Source organism: Frankliniella occidentalis, unplaced genomic scaffold, assembly GCF_000697945.3.
Source record: "Frankliniella occidentalis isolate FOCC.00 unplaced genomic scaffold, Focc_3.1 Scaffold78, whole genome shotgun sequence".
Lineage (NCBI taxonomy): Eukaryota > Metazoa > Arthropoda > Insecta > Thysanoptera > Thripidae > Frankliniella > Frankliniella occidentalis.
The window spans coordinates 773,351-795,601 of record NW_026267208.1 but is presented as its reverse complement, the minus strand read 5'-3'; the positions used below and the strand labels follow the sequence as shown (position 1 = coordinate 795,601).

The following is a 22,251-nucleotide window of genomic DNA, read 5'->3' as shown; positions in this document are numbered from 1 at the left end:
TTATGCATTCGTGCAGTCATTACTAATTTAGTTCGCGGTGTTGCAGCTGAATAAATGAAACCTGCCGGCATTTCCATTAAACAATATTACAATAGAACCCAGTCACCTAGTGAGGGATTCAATGTCGAAAATTGGTAAATTTCATCGATCAGCGCGAAATCGACGTCGACTCGACAAGATTTTGTTCCGCAAATTGGCGATTTGGTTCAGTTCGACGTCGAGTTGACGTCGATTTGGTTTTCCAATTCTCGATGGATAACGGATGGATGCGGAAACCCAAGTGTGATACTGGACAACAGTTATAAGTGCAATACCATGGGTATCACACTTTAAAGTGTAGTTGTAGTACCACACATGTATCACATTTTATAGTGTAATATCCCATATGTATCATACTTTATTAAGTATCACACAGGGCTTCTAGAGCAAATATTGGTGTGATCCACCCTTGGTTCTACACTTTTAAGTATTATACATGTGTGGCACTACACTTTAAAGTGTGATACTCGTGGTATTGCACTTATAACTGTTGGACAGTATCACACTTGTGTTTCCAGATAACTTTTTGGTCGTTGAAACTTGGTGTTTTAGTTTTCGTCAACGTTTTTAAAGGTCGTTTTGAAATTTCCATGCAAAGTGCTCTGAGAATGTTACCATTGTCCTCCATTAGGTATTTAATTTAAGCATTTATTCCATGTAAATACTACTGATTTTGTATGTTTTAGCTAAGTTACAGTGTGAAGCACTAGTCGTTTTGAAATATGCGTGCTTTTGCTACGATTATCTCTTAGTGGGGAAAATATTACACTTCAAAGAATTGATGTAATGTAAAAAAAATCATCAATTTGTAAAATACTTTGGATTTCTAGATTGTATGTAAATGTAGTACAGTGCGATCCAATTTTGTCAGAGACCATTTCATCTCTGTCTCTTCCTTCACCTTTTATAACCCTCCCCCTCTGCCCTCGTTGGAGCGTTAATTTTTTGAGAGTTTGTCTTCCCCGCTCGTTTGCTTTGCTGTTCCAATTTTGAACAGAACACATTTTAGGATTCTGTGTTATGCCTTTCTTCACCCCGTTCCTGCCTTCTTCCTGTTTCGTGTAAAATGGTGTTGAAATGACACAGCGCGCGCCGCAGTGTTCATGATTTGATCCACCAACATTTTCCCGCAAACCAGTGCATACGGATTGCATGCCACACGTTTCAAACCCTCCTCATTGTAAATATGTATATTTGAAATCTTTAAAATTATTTTTAAAGGTGTACATTTTGTATCTTTTTGTGTCTTGAAACTGTGTTATATTGTGAATTTCACTGTAACAGTCCGAAAATTTGTATATCTCCGTGTCTCTTCTCTTCTTTACTACAGTGTACCTTAATGAAGTTGTAAATATACACGAGAGGCTGAAACATGGAAGAATGGAAATCAGTTTAGAAAACATAATTCCGGCGTTCTCTGCAAATCAAACTGTATAACAGGTGGTCTGAGAAACAGTTAAGTTTTGTAGTTTCAAACTTCATATAACTGTTTATAGTTGCAGCTTAAACTTTATAACTTTTTTGTTTCGTAGTTCAAACTGCAAGACTTTTAGCTTTACAGCTTGAACAGTAAAACTTTTAGTTTTGCGATTTAAACCGTTGCAGTTGTTATGCAGTTAGATTTGCAGAGTTGTTTGGCCGTTCGAGAGCCCTATGATACTCCACTTTTCTGCGTCTTTGGTTCCCGTGCATGTCGGGTCGTAATGCCAAAAATTAATCTGTTTCGTATTGTAAGTAACGGTAGCGTCCTTCCCTTTAATACTGTGTATAGAAATTGTATGAACCTAGTCAAGTTTGTGATTACTACTTCTCTGTCATACCTCCAGGAACTAGTATTTTGTTAAATAAATCAAAGCATTTCCGCTGATAGGTTGTTACTAATATCATTCCGCTGGAACCTCTGCGGGATATCTCTGTCCCGTGTCCCGTCGCACGACCACGACCTCAAGCCAATATGCAAATAAAATAGTCGCCTGCTCGTTGAACTTTCTTTTTTTTTCCTGGTGCGGTTGCGCAGACGATCTGCATGAAGTAGAGGAGAGCAAAGAAATATTATAGACAAGAAGGGTGTACCAGAGCAGGCAGGGAAAAATTTCCCTACTCTTGCAGGGGCATGGCGCCTTCCTGCTGGAGCGCGAAGGCAAACCCAAAAGCGCACAGCAATTATATGTGTGCTCTGTGTCGCTCTGTTACGCTAAAGGATAAGAAGTCATGTACTGTACATGTGTCCATGTGAATAATTCAACATTTTCACCCATCCCTTTATTAATAATTTGATATTCAGTAGGGGATCTCGCCTACTATTCTATTTTTGTTTTGTAATCTGTTTTTGATATGTTTTGGAAAGGGGGGGGGGGCGTAAAAACTCCAAAGCAGGACATAAACGAATGAAAAAAAAATGGGGGAGATTGACGTGTGTGAGAGCTTATGCATAGTTCTCTAAACTGCCGTGCCGTGCGGCTGTGTGCATAATCAGTGGTGCCTAATATTTGATTCGTTTGACCGTATTCTCCTTGCAAATCGTTGTATATGCGAATAACGGAGTGCCGCAAAGTGCTCAGTTGATCATGAGTATTCCCCGTTCTTTTAACTTATCGCCTCCTCCATATGAGTGTTGCTGGTGCCTATAAATACGAAGGAGCTGCCCAAGGAGAACGGGGAAGTCACAAGTACATCAAAATGTCAGTGACTCCAAAATGACTAATTGACCAAAGCTGTTCTCCTTGGACGTGGCCGTGCGGGGGTGGGTCTACGGCAAGGTGGTAAGCAACCCGCAAACGTTTGAGCAAGAATACAAAGTGTAGACCGCTTGTGTAGACCGCTTGTCTGGTAAAAACATAAATATTCTAAGGGTTGTTTTTAAAATATGTCGTAAATTATTATTTTATAGTAATATCACAGAGAAAAAAAATCGTGAGCTTGCGGTCGCCTCGTGGCACCGGCACTCTCACCCCCGACGCTTCAGATCACTTTTCAGTCTTCTCTCGACGCGAATGTGGGCGCCGTCCCTTAGTCCGAACGTCACTCCGACACCCACCACGAAGTCCTCCAGCCTCTGGGGGCCGTTGGGGCACGGCAAGATTCTGTACTTCCGGAGGATGGTCGAGGCGACTATCTTCGCGGACATCATCCCGTACCTCTGTCCGATGCAGTTCCTCATGCCAGCGCTAAAATAAAGTGTGGATCATTAAATGGCCGTCTTCAAGGGGACAAGGTAAGGGGTCGTCCAGAAAGTGCGTCCGTCTTCTTTTTAGATTCATTCGGCAAATAACGGGAGCATGGCGCCTGCGAGGCTCAGAGTAGGCCACACCGCAGTACGCGCATGCACAGTAGGCAGGAAAATGCCTACCTATCAGGCGCTATGACTGCTGGCAGAGGGTGAACTCTGCGGGTTCGGAACGGCGAATGGCAGGACGCGCTTTTTGGATGGATGGCCCCCGAGGGTGTGTTTAACAACACAACGAGTAACAACCTCGGTAACAAAAACAACGTAACACGACACTCACCTGAACGGGATGTAAGCGAACGGGTGTCTCTCCCGACTGTTCTCGGGCATGAAGCGGGTGGGGTCAAACTTCTCCGGGTTAGGAAAATACTTGGGGTTTCTGAAAAACAAACAATGCCGTTCGATCATGCTTTTAGGCTGCGCGTTGACAGCGGGGAGTGGCAGAGCAGTTGCAAACCTCCCAGCGAACCCACCTGTGAGTTGTGTAGGGCATGACGGTGACCACGCAGCCCTTGGGAAGCTCATGTCCGGATGGCAGCTTCACGTCCCTCTTAGCTATCCGCGAAAAGGCAAAGAGCGGGGGGAACATCCGTAGAGTCTCCTTGACTGCGCACTCCAGGTAGGGCAGGTGCGAGAGGTCGCCAGGCTCGATGGGCCGGTCCGAACCGCCGAACACGTCGTCCAGCTCCTGCGTAACGCCCCGACAGTTTGTTGTGATAGGCACTCACTTACGATGCAATATTTTTCGCGCTATTTTGACGAGGAGGGATGCCTTCCTTCCCTTACCTTGGCGACCTTGTCCTGGACGTCGGGCGTGATGGCCATGATGAGCAAGAAGAACGACATGAGGTCCATGGAGGTGCCCACGGCGCCGGCACTCAGCGTCTTGAGCGACTCGATCAGCTCGCGCTCCGTCAGGACCTTGGCCTCGTCGGACGTGAGGTAGTGGTCGAGGAAGGCCTTGCGCTTGCCCTCCTTGGGCGTGACGCCGCGCTTCACCAGCTCCACCTTGTGCGCCAGGGTCTTGGACACGAACGACTCGAAGCCCTTCACCGCGCCCATGTAGCCCTTGTACTGGGACGAGAAGTAGAAGAGCCAGTCCGGGCTGTACCACGGACGGGTGAGCCGGTAGAACATCAAGTCCGACGCCTCGATGAGCACCTTGATGAAGTTCTCCTGCTCCTCGGCCAGCCCGGGCGATGTCTCCGTCGAGAACACGGTCTCGCATATTCCTTGAGCGGAGTAGCGTCCCAGCAGCGGGCTCACGTTGAACGTGGAGCCCGTCGATGCGTAGGCCTCGAGCTGTTTGCAGAGCTTCTGTGCGTTGTGCTCAAAGATGGGCACGAACCCCTAAAAAGAGAACCGCACGTCGTTATGGCCGCGCTTTTCGACGCGTCACGCGTCGTACAGCCCTTGAGCTTCTGCCGAGGGATTGCGTCAAGGCTTGCGCTCACCTGCAGGATCTCCAAGTGCAGCGATGGGCCCAGGGCCTTGCGGTGCTTGCGATGCTCGGCGCCGTTCAAAGTGGCCAGCCCCTTGCCCAGGATGGGCGTCAGCGCGTCGTACACGATGGGCGCCTTGGACTGCAGGTACGGGCTGCTGAAGATGACCTGGGGACGGGGCAGCAGAGTGGTGAGCGGCATGTGAGTGAGCGAATAAGGGGTCGTTCACAAAAATACACCACGCATTAAGGAGCAGGCGGTTTAAGGAATATTATACTGCGGGATATTGAACCATCAAGAAGTTCATAGAGGGTTAACCCTGGTAGCACGAATCGTTCTAGAATGTTTGCTGAAGGTTCAGGGAACCTAAATAACGTTCTGGAAATGTTCTTAAAAGGTTTGGTACTGCTAGGCAAAACGTTCGCAAGTTCAAAGGCCGCATTAAAAAAAACCTTAGAAAGGCCAGAGCATCCACTCGTTGATCCGGTTTGTGCAACTAATTAAACCATGTAGCCTTTTGAAAGCTCTCTTCTTTTGTGTGTCCTGAAATTTTCACCGAATGGGTCATGTTAGGGGGAGTTGATGTGTTAGAGTTCGGAAATCCTTGAAAATCGCGTGACGAATTTTCACAGTCCCCAAGAGTTAAGGGTAGACGACTCTTTCGACGGCGACGTGGTGGTGCAGGGTGGTCTTACCTCGAGGTCCTCGGGCTCGCTGACGAAGATGCAGACGACGGGCCAGGCCCAGATGCGCACCGTGTTGCCGAAGCGCTGCGACGTGGCGCGCACCTTGTGGATGAACTCGTCGGTGGAGCCGTAGAAGCTGAGCATTCCCTCGACGGGGCCCGGGATGGTCCTCGACTTCCAGATGGTGCGAACGATGCCGGAGAGGACGCGGAACGCGCGCGGCCCGTAGCGGGCGCAGGCGAGCACGACCACGGCCAGCACCAGGAGGGACATGATGCGGAGCGGGTCGCGGTGCGCGGTCGGGTCGGGAGGCAGGCGGTCGTGAGATTGGGCAGAGCCGGCCGCGGGCAGACTACTTATTTGTCAACTGAGCCGGCGGCGCGCGGCGTCACCGGGAGCGGTAGCGCGCTACTCCTGGCGCGCGCCGCGAGTTTTTATGCATCGCGCGACAAACAATGGCGCGCCTCTCGAAAAACAAAGCGGGTGCAGAGAAGTGGCTGCCGAATGTGCCTCTCCCTCCCCCGCCTGGAATGGTGTTGATGCGTGCGCTGAGGGCCTGCGCCGGGTCCAGTAAGCGGTGGGGAGGGTGGGGTCAGGCGTTCTCAGCTGGACACAACAGTTAACCGCACACGAGGGGTCGCCACCTCATCTTAGCAGTGTACGGAGTATTATGGTATTCTGGCACCTATTGAGTCATAGTATGACATATTATGTGGTGTTATGAAGTATTATAGAGTATTATGGGCGGTATTATGAGGTATTATGTGGGTACTTTGGGGCATCATGTGCAATAATATTGTGGGGTACTATAAAGTGTTATAATAAAGGTATTATGGGTCCCGTGTACGGAGTATTATGCGAGTTAGTGACCCCTCGACCGCACACTGATGAATAAAGTGATCCACTGGGGTGCACACCAAGTGCTTACACTGTGTTGCACACTTCTACGTGTTTGACTGGTTGTTTGAATTGTTCAAAGTGTTCAACAGTAAATTTGAACATTTTAAAGTGTCCAAAGATTCATGTCCAACCCTGCTGTTAAAGCGTCCAACTTTACTGTTAATCACTGTATATTATTCCCGTACAGAAAAATTCGGCTTGGCATGGCTCTAGAAAGGCTCCGTCTCAACACATCGCGGAGGCTCGCTGTGATCACTCTCCAGCTTTTGTTTAACCGAGCCGTAGACATCGCGACTGCATCCGCAATAGAAACAGCAGACGCCTTATGGAGCAAAACATAGGCCGGCACCTGAACAACGGGGAGCCCTTTCGGAGCCATCGGGGGCCTTACCGGCGACACTTGACATCCGAGCCAGTTTAAAGGTTTGAAGCCATCTCAAAGACAGCCGGGAGCCAACCCGAAGCGGAGACATTGCGAAGCTTACCTGGAGATAACACGGAGACGTTGAGGAGCCAACCTAAAGGCAACACTATTTCGGTGTTTTTCGGGAAACAACGTAAGCGCCATTTAGGGAGACCCCCCAATAAATGGACCAACCAACTTCACCTGTTTGGGGCACTTTTGCAGAACTACGAACTCCCAATGAAAGCGGCGAATCGGACGGGCGTCGAACCTCCGACCCGCCGCACATCTTTCAAAAAACTTGGCCAAGGCGGACTTTTTGGAGAGATGACATTGTAGAGACGATTCGGACGGTCGAATGCGTACAGGAAAACGGCCACTGTACCCCTGTACACCTGTACTCTGCTTGGCCAAGTGGATAGCGCGCCGGATTTGACGTTTCCCCTCCCAGCACAGTCTCCTCCAGGCCAGGCTTTTGAACCGGTGCATTTACGGGGGGCAGCTGTCGGGTTCCCCGCTCGCAGGTGGCGCAAGGGCTCATCCGGACTTCGACGAGCATTGTAGCTGATTGGCTTTATCACTGATGTAAAGTGACACCTCGGGCCGCGATATGACTGGTATGTGAGTGGACAATGACTGGAAAATGACCGGATTCGTGATGGGCGCACACCCACTGGGGCAAGGAATGTCCTCCGACGGCCCCTCCGGGTAGCCGCTTCTACCCGTCGTCCCGGTTCCTACGGTAGAGGCCTCTTCCTCCATCGCGAGCCCACGGACACCAATATTGTCTGCAGTTTTGCCCTATTCCGTCGTGACCTGCGACATGACCTCAAGGAGTCGAGTGGGATTAAAGATACCCTTTCATTCAATTACTAGTCCAAAGCAATACTCGTCGGCGGAATCAGTGATAAAGAAACAGGTGTAGAGAGGCAATTTACGTCAATGCTATATGTCATGCCCTCGGCTGCTCGTTGCTCGTTCCTAGCACCTGTGAACCTGGCACACCTGTGAGCCTTAGAAATGGAAGTGCTTTCTGTTTGAAATCCGTTCAAAGCGCATGCCACCCGGTGTGGGCCAGGGGGTGTGGAATTGACCGAAAAGGAGTACACATGATTGTGTCTAGACACTCATCATTTCAGATTTGTGTGATTGTGTATGATTGTGTCGATGATTGTCTCTGATTGTTTCAGATTGTTTGGTAAATATTGGGACAGAATTTTAAAAATTGTGTTATGATTTTTTCCGATTTTGTGTGATTTTTTTCGATTGTGTGATTGTTTCTGATTGTGTGTGATTGTCTGGACGGACTTCGTAGGTTGTGTCGCCAAGAAGGGCGCATCATACGTGGGTAGGTGGGGGCATGGGGTGGAAGTAAGAGAGACGATGAGCACGAGGTCAGATGATGTATTGATAACATTTGGAAAACGGTGTCATAATTCACAGAAGGCCTTGAGTGCTCTTTAGGTGCACTTATACTGGCTCGTATGAGCAGCTCCGGACTTCGACCTCGCTCATAACATCAAGATATGGATCCATAACTTGGCCCACCGTGCGTTCAGCGATTGGGCCACACGCGGAGAGTAGAGGGGTCATGGACCCCCCCCCCCTCCCCCCTCCTCGAGGAGGATCCTGCTCCTCCTTTCCTCATTGTAGTAGAGTATATTGAAAATACAAGGTGTCCCATTGGTAGGTGCAAAAGTCGCATGCTACAGAAAGGAGTCCCGTGAATATACAATGTATACATTTAACATGGGTCAAGAGGGTGCATGAGGTAAGGCGCTCCCTGTTTTGTAGCAAGCGACTTTGTCGCCTACTTATATTATAAACTTAATATTTACAGTGCACACCCAAACAATCATTTCCTTGCAAAACCATAAGGAAATTTTTCTCTTGTTCCAAATAGATTTCTTTGGTTTAACGACAAAAACACCTCGAATTAAAGACTTTTCTTCAGATTAAAGCACATTTTTGCTTAAAATAAGGGAAAACATTTCTCATGTGTAATTAAGGTTTTGTCGGGTTTTGTTGATTCAAGGCTAATTTCAAGGAAATTCCCTGGTTTTAAGGAAACGATTTTCAGGGTGTAGGCGAATACTGCGACCTGACCCCCCGTAAGCATATTCCGCTTGGTAGGCGACTGGTTGGCCATGCGTTTGCCTCTGGTGTTTGGCGTTCTATGACGTGGGCGCGAGACGGAAAGAAAACTGGAGACGTGGCGATGACCTCACAGTGAAGCAGCCACCGGAGGCGGGTCGGCTCGGCGGCGGGTCGATGGCGTAGCGAGCGATCCCGCCGCGACCGGGACCAGGGCGGCGGCGGCGGCGCGGTGCGTCGTGCCATGCCGTCAATCACGCCTGTCGTTCGGAAAGCTCGAGCAGACGTGCATCACAAGTGTCGAGTAATTAGCTGCGGCGTATCGAGCTGACTGACAGCGCTACTGCGTCAGAGAAACGCACAACACCCGGCCGAATCCATCAAGTGTGCGAGCGAGTGCAACATTGTACGGTTCCTTATTGGCTGAGCCTTAAAGCAATAAGAAATAAAGAATCTGAATAAAAATAAGAGGCGAAGCCTTAACAATCGAGTCGAGTAGCCCCCAGGAGTTTGGGAGATCACGGCCCAACTTATGGGGATCCAACCTTCCCAATAGTAAAGTTTATAGGGTTGATGTGAGTCAGAGATTTGTTGTTCTGATCAGAGCACTACAAAAATTGCTTCGAAACTAATTTTCGAGCAATTATTTTCTTAGAAAGATAACTGAGGGCAAAGTTAAAAATGAGCGCTTGCTTCTAAAACGCCGTAGGTTGCAGTCTATGCGTTGTCAAGCCTTCGCATAAGAACGGCAAGGTAGAACTGAGGTATATTTCGTACGCGCGAGAAGCGGCGTCGAGTAAATGGGCAGAATCGGTACAAAAAAAAACTAAGGAGGAAAGAAGTTGAAAATTACTTCCCCATGATGATTAATTGCCAACATTACAAAATCACAAAACAACGGAAACGGACATCGCTTCCGCGACCAGGGATCAGCCTCTTTGTCTATAACAATGCCTAGTTTACTCACACTTATCGTGTATTCTCTAGGGTGGGTAACCGGGTGGTAGAGCTTCTTGGTACCGGTTTCCTGTGCAGAGCGACCGCCGAGCGCCCGATGACCGCAGGGTAGGCCACACCGTCCGGCAGCGTTGTGCCACGGGACTGCCTAACTCGCTGAGCGCTTTTGGATCGGACCATCCGATCGCGAGGGACCACGCCACATTGAGCTCTCTGTGCTTCTCAGATTACCGACGCACCACGAAAAGGGCCACTCGAGAATGTATGTATGGGCGTCAGCCGACACTTCAAGCGTAATGGGTTCTGCTTGAGTACGGATGTCATTCTGACCTGGCTAATCAGCGGCTAAAAAACATCGTCATATTATTGTGTAATTGCTGCATAAAATAAATAAGAAAGAAAATTTGAATGTATAAAAATATTTTTTATCTTTTAAATTATAATGTTTTGGAGACAAGAATTAAATTGATTAAAGTCTACAATCTTTTACCTTTTACAAGATGTAGACAAACTGAAATTTTTCCCTAATTGACACATTGGGAATCCCAGAGAACACGGTTTGGTCACAATGACGTCAAATGATGTCAGTGTCAATACTTGGTCATTTGATGGCCAGCTTTGATATCATTATGACCATTGTAATATATCATTTGGTGCAAAATTGACAACAAATCTTGACACTGACATCACTTGATGACATTTTGACAAAACCGTGTTCTCTGGATTGATGCAAATGAATCCCAAAAGTTCAACTAGACACACATGAATGTAAAGTATTGTAATCTTCATCATCACTTTCTCCATCACTGTCAGAATGGACAGTTTTCCAACGCAGTCCAGTCCCAACAGGTGGGTGAACTGAGGGAAACAGTATGTATCTCCACCCTCTGAAATAGCACAAAAATAGTAAATTACGTGTAACTTGTCCAATAAATAAAATATGGACCTAAGTTTTTGAAGATAGGTTTGTTAAGTGTATCTTATCTCACCTTCCATTGGTCAGTCCTAAAAACAGCATCCAGTTTTTCCATCTTCCGAAGTCATATGGATTGATGTAAGTCTGAAATTTTGCAAAAGATATAAGATTGATCATTACCTAAAACTTGTGAAGCATATGGATATTCAGAAAATAACCAACCTTTTTGTACTTGGCTAGTCGCTCACGTTCTTTTTTGTTGATGTTGGCCTCGATACTAGTTTCACCACGGCTGATAAGCTTTCCATGCCAGATAGTCAGAGCACCTAGAGCAAAAATAACACCTGAAAAAAAAAGTAACCATGAATTATATTATTTAAGTAAACCTCATCATAACTAACTAAATTCAAAAATATAAATTGGGAAAACTATCACAAACCTGTGCATAATAAAGCCACATATACAATACTTCTACGCCTCCAGGCGATTTCATCTAATGCTGGTGAAGAGTTACTTGTCTCAGTCACAGCCCATTCTCCCTCCGTCTACCAACAAAAATAATTTTCAGATACTTTTTATTCTATTTTATTCATTTGTTCCAACATAATTAGTAGATTGCGGGCTGACTTACAATGGGTATGATAGCACCAGATGTATTAATACGAACTGGATGTCCCTCCAGTTCAAGTTCTTCCAATTCTTCATCATAAAAATAGCCTGATATGATTTCTTTATAAAGAATTTCCAATCCAAATATAATTACAAAAATTACTCCTATACACATCCACGCCATGTAGGTATAGAAGTACCGGTGATTTAGATGGCCAACACAGTTGTTTAACCATGCTGTGTAACAGCGGTCAAGAAAAATATTACAGTGACATGAATTGAAGTAAGGGATGTAGTAGGAACACTATAAGGATACGACAGTGATGATCCATTTTTAAAACACATTTGTTGCAAACAGAGCAATGATGAGTTCTTGGTGGCTTTGGGGCAATACACTTCTTGCAGATGCTCACAGCTTCAGTTATGAGACTCCCCTAAAATAGAAACTTAAGTTAGTTAGAAAATTCCTCATGAACTGAAATAATTTATTTGACATATACACTATATCAAGAACCTCAGGTGGGTATCCAGGAGGTGTTACAACACCCATATAATAGGTAAAGGAGATGTTAATTAGGATCCAATGCCCAACTATTAGTATTGGCACTGTTGCAATCGGGCTTTTCTCCCACCAGTAAGGAAGACCAATCCAATATAATATTGCTACAACTGATGAAGTAAGAGCTAATACACATGCTACAAAAAACTGAAAAAGAAGAAATCAGATTTGAAATGTATGGTTGTAGAAATAAAAAGTTCTTTATGAAAACCTCAGCTTATATGCAAAGATAATATACTTACAGGACCCAGAAATTTTGTGAAATTGTCGACAAACCAAATCATTGGTTCTAAGACAACATCTGATGCATAACTTGAGTTCATAAAATGGTTGTAGGTGAGAGAGCGAACTGTGAGAGTCAAATCTAAGTAGTTCCATGTCACCCATTTCCTTCAAAGAAAATAAGATAATGGTAGGGCTTAAATGAGACATTACAGTTAAGGGAACCCTCACAATTACATACCTTAACCTTTGGGGAAGTGAAAAGAATGTCCAATTGACACGCACCATAGTTACCAGTTACAAAAGACTTCATTCCTCTGAAACTCCTAAAAGAATTAAGATAAATATGATGTTAATCATTGTACTATCGACGGTTTTAGGGTGGAAACTATTAAATCAAGTAACAACAAAAAGAGCTCCAGGAGCTCTTTGAACACTAAATAAAGGTCTCACATTCATTAACATAAGGTCCCCAATTGTATTATTATGTTCATCATGTTAACAAAAACCCGGCTTAGCTGTTGGCATTCTAGGAGTCATGCAGGATCTTGACAATTTTATGTGAGAACGAATAAAAACAAACTATCCGTCGGCTGTTTTGACAGACGCCTCTAGCAGTAGACATGACATACTGCGGTGGCTGGTTATCGGCAGTCCACTCGGCCCCGGCCCTATTCGCAGTGTTGCGCTACATCTGCAGACGTGTTGACGGTGGTGGTTGCGTTGGAGTGTTTGTTGGTTGTGGACTCCTGGACGGCGAGTTTCATCTGATACTGCTTGAGAGTCACAGCCCCATTTCAGCCCTTTGTCTGACCGCGAGCTAAAGTGTGGTACATCAACACAGAATTCTGGCGCTGACGCTTATTCCTTCAAGTAGTAGTAGTCTCACCAGCTGTCGCCCTCCGGTGTACCTAACCTACAATGGCAGCCAAAGTTACCTTCAAGATCACTCTCACATCGGACCCAAAGTTGCCATTCAAAGTTCTAAGCGTCCCAGAGGGAACGCCCTTCACGGCTGTTCTGAAGTTTGCCGCGGAGGAATTCAAAGTGCCACCAGCTACATCAGCAATTATCACCGATGATGGAATTGGAATCAATCCGCAGCAAACAGCTGGCAATGTATTTCTCAAGCACGGATCAGAACTGAGGCTTATTCCTCGTGATAGAGTGGGGTGCTTACTTCGATGAAGATGCATTCAAAACAGAAACTGTGGACTCATGTCAATGTGATACATTCCTTACAATGAGGACTAATTTACCATGTGCAGTGGCACTTCCATCTTGACAGTTCGTTGCAATTTATTCCGCCTCACCTTGTGTGTACAGTGGCAAATCACTAATCATCCATGTATAAATAATATGAAGTCTGGAAAAAGCTATTACTTTGCTTAGCTGGAAAGTAACTTGTGAAAGTATACTGAAATGGTTGTGCAGGAGAGCAACTTTGAATCTGTTAAATAAACTATTTTATTGTTAATACTTTATTATGAGAGTGATTTTATTCTTGTCAACATAACTTAAAAATCTATTTGTACTGAAGACAGTTGAAGTAATAAGTTAAATATCTACAGATGTCTAATATCACAAGTACCAAGAAGGCTCAACAGTCCTCAGGATCAAAATAGGTGGGCTGGTCCAGTGAATCATCAATAGGGAGAAAATAGTAATCAAATTCAGTCGGAAGATAGGAATCATTGTCGGCAGCATCTGAAATTAAAAATAATTATAAATAGAAGGTACAAAACTAAAATGTAGATGATACTGCAAGGGCAAGGTCAACAAACAATCTCACCAATACAATCTAATTCAAAAGGAGGCAAAGAGTTGGTCTCATTCTCGGTATGCTGAAGATTGAATATTCCTCTCGTAACATACACAATGTCGTCTTCACCTAGACACTCAGTGTTCAGTCTGACTATATCTGCTGAATAATCTGTTGACAATGAGATAACATTTTAAACAATAACCTTATTTTTTTATAAGAAATTGGCAATTGAAATGAGCAAACAATACAAACCATAATGTTGGGAGCAATTGCAGTGTTCCCACTCTGAACAACTGTCTTCCAGGTTCAGACATGGACTAACTGAACAGGCTGCGACTGATTTAGAGCAGGGTATGGAATTAGTAGTACTAACGAGTCTCTTTATTGGTACATTGCCCAGTTGCCTCACTTGGAGAGTATTCTTCACATCACAGAGAGCTTTTGTGCGTGGTAAATTTGTTCCTGAAGATGGATAGTAATGGGGTGTACTCAGTAACTTCAAAAACTTTCCTAACCTCTCAATGAAATTGAATGCTCCCCCAATGACATGACATAACACCCCACTAGAGAGAGAAACTTAGGAAACAATTCATAAACAGAAAATACAATTAGTTTCAATTTACGCAAGAGCGGCAAGGAAATGTACCTTTCATACCACTTCGGCCCACGGAAAAATCGGAGAGGATGGCAAAAGTGCGCAGACCTTCAACAACAGCCATGATGCGGGAAGGTAAGACCGGGGAAAACCTTCACTTTCAAAGTACTCTTACAAAATGATCCGATGCTGCTCCGTATTCTATCTGATCCTTGTATTTGCAAGTTTGTACATACTGGTCTTTCTTGTACTACCAGAACAAATTCAAATTTAGTTATTTGATCTTCATACAGAGGGCGCTGATCGTTGATGATTTTAAAACTGCAAATAAGGAAACAAAACACTCAACACGAACACGATCGACACTTGTTTCGTTGTCATAGCAACGAATACTTCTGCTATTCATCTAAACTCCGGCCCCTGATCAAAACAAACACATGATCAATTTGTGAAAATATTTCTTGTTTGCTGTCCATTAAAGACCATTTAAAATGGTATGAGTATTGCGTTCTCGATGAAATTTAGCATGCCAGCTGTCAACCTTGCTTATTTTTTGTGCCAACCATTCATTTGATTTGTACAGAGCACTTGGCAGTTGTTGTCTGTAGGTATTGTGCTGTCATATTTCTAATTTTCATTATAATATTGTTATCATGAAGGGTCCGAAAAAGGGGAAAGGAAAAGGTGGTCCAGTGGATGGGGTGGATACTACCAGCATGTCCCGAGAACAGCTGGAAGCATTTTCACTCCGCTTGAGGGAAGAACTAGACAGAGAAAGAGAAGAACGGAATTTTTTCCAACTTGAGCGAGACAAACTGAGAACATTCTGGGAAATTACAAGGCAGCAATTAGAAGAAAACCGTGCTCATCTAAGGTATATTTAAATGAGGTTGACTGTGGAAATTCCAATGGGATTGGCACTACTGACGTCTTGTTAACTTATTATATTTTTGGGGTTTCAGGAATCAAGATCGTGCACAAGATGAAAATGAAGAGAAACATCAATCAGAAATCAAAACTTACAAGCAAAAAGTCAAGCATCTTCTTTATGAACATCAATGTAACTTGTCTAATGTTAAGGTGTGTAGTACATATATATTCAAAGCAATGCATAACTTCATGCCTAATGCCTGATCATACTTAAAGGTGGACCGTATGGTGGCTCTTAAAATGGCTCAAGATGATTATACTGCTATGGAAAATGAATTGTTAAAAGACAAAACCAATCAAAAGGCAAAATTACGAGAACAAGAACTTGCTCACCAGGAAATTGTGCGCCAGCTAAAAATGGCAAGTTGACTAAAAATTTTCATAATTAAAAAGTAAATCAGACAAACTACTCCCTTTTCTTTTCCCTTGTTCTTACATAGTTTATGTTTATGGTGAACAGGAACAAAGCGCAGAAATTAGTAAAATGCGAGAACAATTTTCTCAAGATGCACTGGAACTGGAAAGAAAATATGAGGCTCGTTTAACAACACAAGGAGAAGACATGGGTTTGCAGCATTCTATGGAAGTGGCAGAGGTCGAGCAAAGAAAGAATAGACAAGTAGTAGAGCTAACTAAAAGTCATGAAAAAGCTTTTAATGATATGAAAAATTACTACAATGAAATCACCTTGAATAACTTGGCTCTTATCAGTAGTTTAAAGGCAAGTTTGTTTTTTCTCTCTGAATATGTCAAATTACTATATGAATCGAGAGCAGAATATTGAATTTATGTTATTTGTTCAGGAGCAAATGGAGGAGCTAAAAAGTAGTCATGAAAGGATGGAGAAACAGCTGCGGGAAGTCCAGGGAGAAAATAAGAGACTCACAGAACCACTGAAACAAGCCCAATCTGAATTGAGCAATCTACAGCGCCAGCTTGCTAGTTACGATCATGACAAAATTACTTTGGCAGTATGTATCATGAGATCAGAAAGATTTATCTTCACTATTTAAACTGTGTGTTTTAAACTTAATGTATTGTTTTTCAGAATACCAAACAACGCCTAGCACTGGTGACCAAAGAACTTGAAGATTTACGTTGGGAGAATGAGGTTCTTGAACTCCGCTTTGAAAAGGTACTTCATTTTATTGTTTGGATTTGTTGGACTTGGTGCACTTGGTTTTTTTCCCCCTGCAATGTGTTTCAGGTGGAAAAGGAACGCGACCGCCTGCACGCGGAGTTCGTGGGTGCTGTGCTGGACGTGCAGCAGAAGTCGGGGCTGAAGAGCGCCATGCTGGGCAAGAAGATGTCGGAGCTGCGCGGCGGCGCGGTGAGTGAAGGCGACATCGTCCCACCCAGAGCACACCGTCGCCCCCTGCCCCGCCACCGGCGTGGGTGCGCACCTGTCGCGGATGTCACCGAGGTGTGGACGTCCCCACGCACCGTGCGCCGGCAGCGCCAGCCGCCCCGCCACCCTCCGCACCCGCACCCCCCGTCCATCCCCATCCCCGCACCCGTCGGCCAAACCCCGACCCCGCCAACGCCCACGGAGGGCCTGTGGGTGGAGGGCGCGCTCGGCGGCAGCTGGAGTGGGCTCAGCTCCTGCTCCTGCAAGGGAGAAGTCGAGGAGGAGCAACCATGCGCCGTGGAGGAGGAACGCGAGCGCCGGTGCAGCGCGTGCGTTCTGTCCGGGGCTCCGCGTTGCCACTGCCCGCCGCGTCTGGTCCTGCGGCGCTCGCTGCGCTCCATGCAGCGATCCCTGAGCGGGCGTTCCCTGCGCGCCGCCCACTCCGCGACCCCTGCCCCCAAGCCCTCCCCCAGGACGCCGCGGCCGCACCGCAGCTGCACGCGGCGCTGCAAGAAGTGCCGCCGCGGTGACAAGGCGGGCCGCGACAACCGCTGGGTCACGTCCTCGCCGGATCTGACACCCAAGGGCTCCCCCAAGGGCTCCCCCAAGGGCTCCCCCAAGGACCCCCCGAGCCCTGCCTCTCGCCACAGCTCCGCGTCAGGAGCCTCGCCCGGCCCGCCCGCGGGTGCCGCACTCGGCGCCGTGGTAGTGGGCTCGGCTTTGCTGGGCGCCGCAGTGGCCGTAGGGCCGGTGGTCGGGCCGGTCGGTCCTCCTGGGTCCGCGGGCCGCAAGCGCCCCTGCCTGACGCGCTCCACCTCCCCGCTGGTGTGCGTCGACGCGGGGGTGGGCGTCGGCCCGTCACTCCGACCATCCCCCAAGCGATCGCGTCGCTCCTGCCCTGCGTCACCCTCGGGCTCCCCGCCTCCGTCCTCGTTTGTCCTGGAAGTCGTAGGGGGCATAGGCCCGCGGACTCCCGCGCGGGTGGTCTCCGCGCCCCCGCGGCGCCGGCAGCGTCTCATCTCCGCGCACGTGAGCGTTGTGGCGACCTCCGGGCGTGGCTCCCACCCCCCAGTCAGGACTGCCGCTCCAAATATGGCCCCGCCTAGGGAGGTGGGGCTAAGACCGAAGCCCGAGGCATCTCGTCAGATCAGAAACGCCTCCCCATCTCGCCACAAGCCGCCCTCCAGGCCCAACAACAGCGCCCACGCAAGGCCGCCTGGCCCTGTGAGGCCAGGCGGGTCGCCTAGCCCTGTGAGGCCAGGCGGGTCGCCTAGGGCACCGCAGCACGTACAAAGGCTGGCCCCGCCACCCATGCCCAAGATCAAGCTGTCTCAGGCGCAGATCAGCCTGCCCGTCGTCAGCTCCCACGGCAGCTCTTTCACGCCCAAGCCGATAACAAGCCGAGGAGACGTGGTCCTCGATGTCGGCGCCGACAGAGACATCTTTCTGGCCACTACAGAATCGTTGGAGTCCATTTCCGGTGAGGTGTGGGAGCCGGCCTCGGGTGGTTTGGCAGCCGCGGACGGCTCCGCGCTGCCGGAGGTGGTCGTCACGGCGAGCAGGGCGTCGCCCGAGCCCTCACCAGGACACGGCAGGTCTCCGCGCGATTCTGCTGCCAGCTCGCCGTTTTCTCGGCCGTCGCCCTGGGCCAGGGCGCCGCGAAGAGAAACTCAGATGTCCGTTCTTGCCGCGACGTCGCCTTCAGGCGTTCCCTCGGCCTCCGTCCTGCGGCCCCCGTCAGCTCTGGTCAGCTCCACGGTGTCCAGCCCTGTCCCTCGCCGGCCCTCGGCTATGGTGAGCGCCGCCAAGCTCGGCCCTAACGCGTCGCACAGCAAGTCGTGGGCGCGGCACGCCGACTGTCGGCGGCCCTCGGCGGTCGTCCCGACGGCGAGCGTGGCGTCCTCGACGCGCCGCTCCTGGGCGATATCGCCCGTGGTGTCGCCCGTGCATCACCAGGCCGAGCAGTGGGTACCCGAGCCGAACGTCTCCACGCTGCCCCTGGCCGCCAACGCCAGCGTAGAGACAGTGTTCCGCGGCGGCCCACCGGGCGCGTCCACCGTGGCCGTGGACGCGCACTTCAGCGCAGTGTCCCTGCTGGACGCGCCCGGGCAGGCTCCTGCGCGCGCGTCTGCGACCTCGTACGCGCCATCGGGCTCTTATCAGGTGCGCCGCAGCTTTGCGGACACGTCCCTGCCGCCGGCCGAGGCCTCCCTCCTGCAGTACCCCGCCGACGTGCAGAGGTCGGTGTCGAGGCCCACATCACCGCGCGTAGAGTCCCGTCACAGCCTTCAAGAGCGGGTAACACCACTGCCAGCTGAGACCCATTGGGCATCGGCTACCGCAGCACCTCACCAACCAGATCGCTATCCTGACGAGGAGTTCTCTCTGTACGACCGACATACTCTCAATACTACGCCGATCTTTCAATCGCCAACAGGTCGGCCAGCAGTCGATGCTGAGCAACAATGGGAGGCAGATGGTCGGTCCGGTGGTCTGGCTGCCCTGCATGAGGAAGAGAGCACTGAAGGCGGTGGCTCCCCTACGCCAAGCCGACACGACCGAGAGGCTTCCCCGGGGGCGCACACCAAGGACGTATCCGTGGAGGCGTCGCCCGCCGCCACTGCAACCACAGACACGGGGTGCGACCCGGCGTGTGAGCTGCGGAACCTGTCGCTGTGCAGTGCGGACCTTCGCGTCTCGGAGGGCACGGACCCCGGCGTACTGCCCAGCCCGCACGTCTGCGACGCCTCGTGCGAAGCTCGCGCGCCCTCGGTCTTCAGCGCCGCTACGAGCGCACTCGACTTCCTCGCGTTCGAACGCCCTCAGGCCTGCGACGCGTCCTGCGAGGCTCGCCTGCCTGACCTGTTCAGTGAGAGTGGTGGCGCCGGTGGCAGTCTACAGGTCTGCGACGCCGCCTGCGAGGCGCGCGCCCAGTCCTTGCTCAGCACGGGGGCGATCACCGACGAGCCTGGCGACGCGGCTGCGGCTCCCGCCGAGGACTCGGTCAGCCAGGGCTTTCAGGGGGTGCCGCAGTCGCAAAAGTGCGACCCGGCCTGTGACGCCAGAAGAGTTTCCAGCACCACCGGGTCAACGCGGGTCGCCACCGAGTCCACCGGCGTCACGGCGGACTTCTCCATCATCACTGTCGCAAACGGACCACCACAGACGGACACAAAGCTGTCAGAGGCTGATACAAGGTCGGACCCGAGGCTGCAAACCCTGGCGTCATCCACCGAGTCTCATACATTCGCGTCAAAAGCAGAGGTACCAAGAGTGGCATCTGACTCGAAGTTGTCAACGGCGGCGTCCGACTCTAGGCTGCCCTCATTACCAGGGTCGAACACTAAACTGCCCACACTCGAATCACACTACACGACTGTATCCAGAACAGGGTCATACACAGACCTGCCCGCCTCTGAGTCGGGTACTAGGCTGAATACGCCATTTTCGGCCAAGAGGCCCGTGTTTGTGTCAGAAACAGAGCTCCCCTCTGTGGGATCCAACACAAAAGTGTCCCAAAGCGCGTCGACTGCAAAATTATCGACATCGGAGCCTTCAATGAAGCAAACCGCGATGGTGTCGGAACGAGAATCACCCTTACTGGCACCAGACACACAGACTGCTGCGCCTGAACAGAAAGTGTCGACATCAAATCTACCCTCTCACACGGTAGCTGTCGCCTCGTCGGAAACCAACGCCGATAATCGTGCGATGACGATAGACAAAACGGAAAACAACAAAAAGGACGACGGTACTCAGGCGTACTCCACCAACAGAGCACCCTCCCAAGTGCCATCCGACACTATTCCGGCTGGGAACCAGAGCTCCAGTGGTTTGCCCAAAGTGTCCTCGTCAATCTGCCTGGATGCTCATGACTCGGGCGACGACGAGGTCCGTGTTGTCGATAAAGAGCGCGCTCATAGCTCGCCTGAAACGCAAGGCCCGTCTGCTGTGATTCCATCGGACGTCCCGACGGGCCCTAAGCAGGAGGTCGAAGCGGGCACCGAAAGAACGTTGGGGCCAGAGAGTGATGCGCTTGTAGAGCATGTTGAACTGCGAGGTGTCATGGAGGAGACAAGAATGGAAGAGAGGTCAGAGGAGCCGAGTCCTGAACAGAAGGCTGATGAGGTGAGTCCCGGACAGGGGACAAATTACACCATCCCCGATCAGAGTAGCCCTGGGCATGACACAGAGGAACCGAGCTCTGGACAATTGGCAGAGGTAAGTCCTGGACAAGGGACAGAGGAGCTGAGCGCTGCACAGGCAATAGAAGTACCAATTCGCGTCGCCAGCAGAATGAGTGTCGGGACGTCCATTGGGATTCGCGTCGACGTGTGCTTGTCGGAGACGTCCTCCAGCGAGGAGGATGGCGAGGCGAGGTTACGCCGGGGATCAGGACTGAACGCGGAGCGGCCGCGCCAGCAGCGCCGCTCTCCCCGCGGCGCCCGGTCCAAGTCTGCGGACGACCTCAAGGCACGCCGCCGGCAACGCAGTGACAGCCCGGAGCGGGCGGACGGCCGTCCCCGAGCAGCGAGGACGTCGCCGACCAGGACCCCCGCTAAGAGCACGCGGCCGCAGCCGCCCAAGGTGCCGGCCGCCAAGTGCAGCAGCCGCATCAAGGACTGGCTCCGCGGGCTCACCCACGGCAAGTGGGCGTCCTCGGCACGCCGTCTCAGCGTGCAGACCTCCACGAGCGACCTGTCCGAGGCCCCACCGAGGAAGTCCACACATCCGCGTCGGCCCTCCCGCAAGGACCTGTTCAAGACGGATAGGCACGCGGGCTGCATGGGGCCGGCCAGCCAGCCCACTAGCAGGCCGACCAGCAGGCCAGCCAGCGGCCAGAGCAGTCCATCGGGAAGCAGGAGCAGGCTGGGCGCCAGGGCCGAGGCCAGGGGGCAGGGGCGCCAGCGCACCAGCCAGCACTCGGTTCGCTTCGACCTGGAGACCTCAGACTCCGACCTCGGCTCTCACCACTCGGGTCTCTGCCACATGTCGACCAGCACGGCCGATGCCGTTGGCCGGGCGCATAGCCTGCCGCAGCTGCCTCGGCGAGGGGGCCTGAAGCGCGGCCCGCGCGACGAGACCGTGAAGCGTGCGCGCTGCCGTTCCGAGGCCCGGGTGTCAAGTGCGGGTGCGCCGGCGGACGACGTCCTGCTTACGGCCTCCACCCACCGCAAGGTGGGCGCGGACCGACATCTGCAGTGCTACGAGGAGCGCACCCTCACGCTACCGCCGCTACCGACGCGCGCCTGGCCTCCGCACCACCAGAAGAAGGGCTCGGCGCGACCCCGGTCCACGGAGAAGAAAGTGCCCGCCAAGCGTACCAAAACAAGGAGGGCCGCGAGGGAGGACTCGTCAACGCACAGCTCAGAATCGCTGTCCTCCTCTGTTGCAAGCAGCCTCCCGGAGAAGGCCGTGATCTGGACCAAACCTGGCCTAACCCCGACCACTCCCAACAGCAGCGTGGCTGGGTCCATGTGGCTCATGTTTCCTTCCCTCGTAGGCTCTAGACCGAGCTCTGGACCAGCCCCTGCCCCCACTCCCGCACCCGCACCCACCC

At 50.3% G+C, this 22,251-nt stretch overlaps 5 protein-coding genes across 7 annotated transcripts in view; 2 read left to right on the top strand and 3 right to left on the bottom strand.

The window, feature by feature from the left end:
• Nucleotides 1–2,892: 2,892 nt before the first annotated feature.
• Nucleotides 2,893–5,796, bottom strand: LOC113203168 (cytochrome P450 4V2-like). Its single transcript, XM_026417714.2, has 6 exons — nucleotides 5,403–5,796; nucleotides 4,720–4,875; nucleotides 4,052–4,615; nucleotides 3,739–3,953; nucleotides 3,546–3,644; nucleotides 2,893–3,206 (listed from the first exon to the last, which is right to left on the bottom strand). The coding sequence occupies exons 1-6, from the start codon at nucleotides 5,664–5,666 to the stop codon at nucleotides 2,987–2,989; spliced, it is 1,518 nt and encodes a 505-aa protein (XP_026273499.1). The 5' UTR covers nucleotides 5,667–5,796; the 3' UTR covers nucleotides 2,893–2,986.
• Nucleotides 5,797–9,810: 4,014 nt separating this feature from the next.
• LOC113203181 (palmitoyltransferase ZDHHC16) lies at nucleotides 9,811–12,813 on the bottom strand. 3 transcript variants are annotated; one of them, XR_003303245.2, is made up of 11 exons: nucleotides 12,507–12,679; nucleotides 12,295–12,379; nucleotides 12,074–12,221; nucleotides 11,787–11,978; nucleotides 11,589–11,706; nucleotides 11,295–11,509; nucleotides 11,103–11,208; nucleotides 10,886–11,007; nucleotides 10,737–10,807; nucleotides 10,238–10,634; nucleotides 9,811–10,124 (listed from the first exon to the last, which is right to left on the bottom strand). XR_003303245.2 is itself a non-coding variant. In XM_052268839.1 (10 exons), the coding sequence occupies exons 2-10, from the start codon at nucleotides 12,339–12,341 to the stop codon at nucleotides 10,496–10,498; spliced, it is 1,158 nt and encodes a 385-aa protein (XP_052124799.1). In that variant the 5' UTR covers nucleotides 12,342–12,379; nucleotides 12,686–12,813; the 3' UTR covers nucleotides 10,151–10,495. The 3 variants fall into 3 exon arrangements, 2 of the variants coding, with proteins under 2 accessions (XP_052124799.1, XP_026273524.1); XM_052268839.1 differs by lacking the exons at nucleotides 9,811–10,124; nucleotides 12,507–12,679 and adding an exon at nucleotides 12,686–12,813 and having other exon boundaries at nucleotides 10,151–10,634; XM_026417739.2 differs by lacking the exon at nucleotides 9,811–10,124 and having other exon boundaries at nucleotides 10,151–10,634.
• Nucleotides 12,751–13,537, top strand: LOC113203198 (ubiquitin-fold modifier 1). The gene has a single exon (XM_026417773.1). The coding sequence runs from the start codon at nucleotides 12,975–12,977 to the stop codon at nucleotides 13,239–13,241; it is 267 nt and encodes an 88-aa protein (XP_026273558.1). The 5' UTR covers nucleotides 12,751–12,974; the 3' UTR covers nucleotides 13,242–13,537.
• On the bottom strand, nucleotides 13,503–14,673 carry LOC113203194 (uncharacterized). Its single transcript, XM_026417759.2, has 4 exons — nucleotides 14,465–14,673; nucleotides 14,071–14,280; nucleotides 13,846–13,986; nucleotides 13,503–13,760 (listed from the first exon to the last, which is right to left on the bottom strand). The coding sequence occupies exons 1-4, from the start codon at nucleotides 14,535–14,537 to the stop codon at nucleotides 13,654–13,656; spliced, it is 531 nt and encodes a 176-aa protein (XP_026273544.1). The 5' UTR covers nucleotides 14,538–14,673; the 3' UTR covers nucleotides 13,503–13,653.
• A 76-nt stretch (nucleotides 14,674–14,749) lies between these two features.
• Nucleotides 14,750–22,251, top strand: part of LOC113203172 (dynein regulatory complex subunit 4) — a 10,735-nt gene continuing 3,233 nt past the window's right edge. The window contains exons 1-8 of the mRNA XM_026417727.2: nucleotides 14,750–14,907; nucleotides 15,073–15,287; nucleotides 15,376–15,493; nucleotides 15,560–15,703; nucleotides 15,804–16,064; nucleotides 16,147–16,314; nucleotides 16,392–16,478; nucleotides 16,551–16,673. Of these exons, the coding sequence (XP_026273512.1) occupies nucleotides 14,905–14,907; nucleotides 15,073–15,287; nucleotides 15,376–15,493; nucleotides 15,560–15,703; nucleotides 15,804–16,064; nucleotides 16,147–16,314; nucleotides 16,392–16,478; nucleotides 16,551–16,673 (1,119 nt within the window). The 5' untranslated portion in view covers nucleotides 14,750–14,904. The remainder of the gene's footprint in view (nucleotides 14,908–15,072; nucleotides 15,288–15,375; nucleotides 15,494–15,559; nucleotides 15,704–15,803; nucleotides 16,065–16,146; nucleotides 16,315–16,391; nucleotides 16,479–16,550; nucleotides 16,674–22,251) is intronic.